This window comes from Orycteropus afer, unplaced genomic scaffold (assembly GCF_000298275.1).
Source record: "Orycteropus afer afer isolate SDZICR_OR568_19922 unplaced genomic scaffold, OryAfe1.0 scaffold00136, whole genome shotgun sequence".
In the NCBI taxonomy this organism is placed as follows: domain Eukaryota; kingdom Metazoa; phylum Chordata; class Mammalia; order Tubulidentata; family Orycteropodidae; genus Orycteropus; species Orycteropus afer.
In genome coordinates, this window is record NW_006921723.1 from 2,598,655 (window position 1) to 2,603,294 (window position 4,640).

Here is a 4,640-nt window from a genome sequence, read left to right on the forward strand (position 1 = left end):
GCAGCAGCTATGGCTCCATCCCACTGGCTCACATGAACGAGCAGCCCCACACTCCAGAACCAAGTTGGTGAAGGCCTGGCTCTTTGAAACCTAGGTGGCTGTGGTTGCTCTGCCCCCAAAGGCCATGGTCCTACCCTTAAGGCTGAGGCAGCTCTGCTTCCATTTCCTTGGTCCCTCCGCTTCTGCCGATTAATGCCAAAGCAACCCACTCCGCTGAAAAACCCTGCCCAAAAAGCACTTGCCTTTTTTGCTCCGTGTGCCGGCCAACCTGCTACTCCATTTCATGCCAGTCTTTTTTACCAATTAATGCCCGAAGGCAACCCATTCTGCCAGGAAGCCGCCTAACTAAAGGCACCAAGCTTTCTCCTCCATGGGCTGGGAAGGCTGTCGCTGTCTCATGCCGGTTCTCTCGGCTCTGCTCCTGCCGTCTCTCATGCCGGTCTCTTGCTCTACTCCTGTTGTCTTTCACGCCTTATGCTTGGGTCTTTCTGCCAGGGTCTTGGGTCAAGGACACACTCCACTCCTGTTTCCACATTTTAGGTATCTGTCAGAGCAGCGCCCCATTCTTTCGGTACCAAATTCTGTTCTGGTTACCTAGTGCCACTCTGATGAGAAATATACCACAAATGGGATGGCCTTAACAAACAGGAGTTTATTCTTAAAATTTGGAGGCTTTAAGTCCAAGTTCAAAGTGCCAGACTCTAGGGGCTGGGTGAAAGCCCCTCAACCTTGGGGTCCAGCTCTGCCTCCTGCTCCCAGCCCACTGGAGCTAGAGGCATTTCTTCACTCAGACAGCTGTTGGCTGCTGAGGCTGAGAAGCCCCAAGGTTGACAAGTAAAAAGGCACAGTCCTGATGTTACCAAACCACACGGAAGGCCATTAACTTAAGTCCATTGTAAGTCCCAAAGTCGGCAGAGCATAGCAGGCTGCTGAGTAACGACAGCTACATGCAGGGTCCAAGCGTGCCATAGGCTAGAGACCATTCTCAAAGCTTTTCCTTATATACAGGAAGCAGACCACATACCCAAAGGCAGCTACTCAGCTGTTCCCAGTAGATTCCACCATGGAGTTGATTACCAGTCTCATCATGGGGAATACTACAGCCAGCTGCCCAGCCACTCAACCAGGCCTAGCCAAGTTGACATACAAACATAACCATCACAACCTCCATTGTCCCCTTACTCACCTCTTCCCAGACACACAATCCAGCCTCCCTCTTGGTCTCAAACACACCAAGGTCATGCTAGCCTCAGGACCTTTGCTCATGCTGTTCCCTTTGCCTGGAACTCACCTCCCTCTGAGAGCTCCCCTTTCAGCTCTTAGCTTCAACATCCATTGCATCCTCGGGGAAGCTCCCTAACCCTCTGGATCAGATTTTGACACTCTGTTCTCTACTCTGCCAGCACCAGGGACTGCAGCTTCTCAACACTTCATATACTTGTCCAGCCCAAAGGCAGTGGGTAGTGAGTTCAGTTGACTGACTGACTGAAAAAGTGACCAAATTTATCTATCTCTTTTTAAAACTGGTTTTTAATGACACATAATTCTGGAACACATTCTCATACAACCCATTGTGAAAAATTTTCTCTGTCCTCTCTCCTTCCCCATAGTGACCATGCTAACCTGTTGGAGACTTAAATCCACAAACCCTCTTGCTCACCTATTTATATGTAGAATACTTGGAAGGCTGGTTTAGAATTGTATCTTCTTTTGCTTTGCTGTCACATAGATGGAGATGTACGGTGTACATTGTCCTGCGAGCTCCCTTTTACTCTCTTGTCACCTGTGGGAACGTCACATGGGTTTTGGAGAGTTCTCTGTGTTGCCCTTCATCTCCTATATTTGGTGTAGATGGCTGCACAGCATTCTACCATGTGGATAAACCAGAGTGTGTTCAGCCACTCCTCTGTGCATAAACGTTTATGATGTCCTGTTTTTCTGCTTTATACGTAACGCTGCAGTGAACATCTTTGCACGTGCTTGCTTCCTCGTGCTCATGTATAAACACTTCTTGGAGGTAGATTCTAAAAACTGGAGATGTTTGTTTCTATCAGCTTGATTCCAACTCATGGCAACCCCGTATACTACAGAGTAGAACCAATCCATGTGGTTTTCTTGGCTGTAATCTGTTATATATATCCATGTTGTTGTTGTTGTTGTTGTTATGTGCCGTCGAGTCAGCCCCGACTCATAGTGACCCCTCCTTGGGTTTCCGAGGCAGTATCACTACGGAAGTAGGATTGCCCAACCTTCTTTCCGAGGAGTGGCTGGTGGGTTTGAACTGCCAGCCATCTGGTTAGCAGGCAAGTGTCTTAGCCACTATGCTACCAGAGGTATTTCAAACTCACCAGCCTGAAGGAAGATGGGGCAATCTACTTCTGTAGTGATACTGCCTCGGAAACCTGAGTTGGATCTGACTTGACAGTGGTGAGTTTGGTTTATGTGTGTATACCAAAAAAAACCAAACTCATTGCTGTAGAGTCAGATCCAACTCATAGCGACCCCTCCTTGGGTTTCTGAGGTGGTATCACTACAGAAGTAGATTGCCCAACCCTCCTTCCGAGGAGTAGCTGGTGGGTTTGAACTCCCAGCCTTCTGGTTAGCACTCACATACCTTAGGCACTACACCACCAGAGCTCCCTATGGGTATATGTGTGTGTGTGTGTGTATAATATTTCTGTGTATAATACACACAGCAAAACATGCACCATCTCAACAGTTTCTACATGTACAATTCAGGGACAGAGATTACATTCTTTAAGTTGTGCAACCGTTCTTGCTATCCTTTTCCAAATCATCCCACCACCATCGAGATAAACTCACTGTCCCCTGAGCTTCCATCCAACCTTTTGGGTTTGCTATTGTGAACTTGATCCTATGTAGGTAGTTCTTTAAAAGATCCCAATGCTCAAGGCAGACCTTCTTTACTAATCAAGGTAAACTGTTTGGTTTAAAGATGACTTCAGGGGATCAGTTAGGTTTAAAGTTCAAGGTTTAAAGATTATCTCAAGGCAACAGTTTCAAGGGCCCTCCATGAAGTTGGCTGTAATCTTCACAGAAGCCGATCACCAGGCCTTTTTCCCACCGGGTGGATACGAACCACCAACCTTGAGGTTAGCAATTGAGTGCAAATTATTTGCGCCATCTAGGGGCCTTAAAACTGAAAATACCAGGGCACAAAGTCTGTGCATTTGTAATTTTACTAGACTGCCAAATTGCCTTCCTCAGTGAAGGCAGCCAGTTCTTGTTGCCACCAGCAATGTCTCAGACTGCCCATTTGTATACATGTGCACTAGCACTTGGTGTTAGGAGTTTTTTTTCTTTTTCCCATTTATGATAGTCAGTATCTTAGACTTGTGGTCGGGTTAGGGGTGTTCCTGCAGAGTTGGTTGGATTCAGGCCCATGCGTGTATCGACTCTGACCCCGTTCTGTCCTCTCTCCTGCCCCGCGTGTCTTGTGATTCAGGTACCTCTGTGACTTCACCTACTACACTTCTCTGTACCAGAGCCATGGCCGGTCTGCCTTCGTTCACGTGCCACCACTGGGCAAGCCGTACAATGCGGACCAGCTGGGCCGAGCGCTGCAAGCCATCATCGAGGAGATGCTTGATGTCCTGGAGCAGTCAGAAGGCAAAATCAACTGTTGTCACAAACACTGAGGGCCACTCGGGCCTCCCAAGACCTCATCCCGCCAGGGACCTGAGGAGAGACACTGCCCTCTGGGACCTGGCCAGGCAGGACAAGCCAGTCACCTGGGGCTCCAATTTGGATGAAGCATTCTGATTCACACACCCTGCCTCCCTCCTTTTCTCCAACAAAGTTACGATTGATTAGAAGAAGGAAGCAGCCGACCATTTTTTCTGTTTCCTTTTGCTTTTGCCATGGATGAGGGAGGGGCAGGCAGGCACTGAATTCCACCAGGAATCCTGCCCAAGGGGATCTGCAGTGTTGGGGTCACAGCTGGAGCCCGACCACAGTAGGCCTGTGGGCAAAGGGATTCTGGACTCTCCACCTCCATCTGGTTTTCCCACAATTTAAAAGCCTCATGAGGAACCTTCCTCCTGATTCATGTCCCAGAGTCCGGGACAGCCCCAGCAGGGACAGCCCTGGGATATGGCGCGTTTTTTTTCCCTCTTTGTGACTCTCTTTTTTAAAACAATAGTGCTAGTTTGGAGCACTGAGTAATTTATATTCCCTTTGGTTAAAACTCACACTTGAGCCAACAACGAATCTTTTTTTTTTTTTTTTTTTTGCTTTTTTGCTTTGTTTTTCCCGGTGATTACTTTGCTTGTATTTGTCCATTTCAAACAAATAATACATATTGTGTTTTTTATTATTATTCTAAACCTTCCCCTACCAGGGGCTGGTTTTCAGCATTTTTTCTATTCCCTGTTCCTGGTTGAAACTCTGCCCACCCCCCACAACTCAAGGTTGTTTTTTGTTTGTTTGTTTGTTTTGTTTTTTTCCCTTTTCCCCCCATTTTTTTCTCTTCCTCGTGACTAACCCCATTTCTTTTTTTCTTTTTGCAATCTTCCTATTTTTTTTCTTCATTTACTATTTTCCTTCCCAACCATTTTTTTTTTTTTTTTCTTCTCTTCTTCTTCTTAGTGCCCTATCCCCAGATATTGCAGGTTTGCTTG

At 47.0% G+C, this 4,640-nt stretch overlaps 1 protein-coding gene across 1 annotated transcript in view; it reads left to right on the forward strand.

Moving 5' to 3' along the window:
* The window catches only part of PGPEP1 (pyroglutamyl-peptidase I), a 33,445-nt gene extending 29,786 nt beyond the window's left edge, over nucleotides 1-3,659 (forward strand). Inside the window, exon 4 of the mRNA XM_007945472.1 lies at nucleotides 3,467-3,659. Within this exon, the coding sequence (XP_007943663.1) occupies nucleotides 3,467-3,659 (193 nt within the window). The remainder of the gene's footprint in view (nucleotides 1-3,466) is intronic.
* The last annotated feature ends 981 nt before the right edge of the window (nucleotides 3,660-4,640 follow it).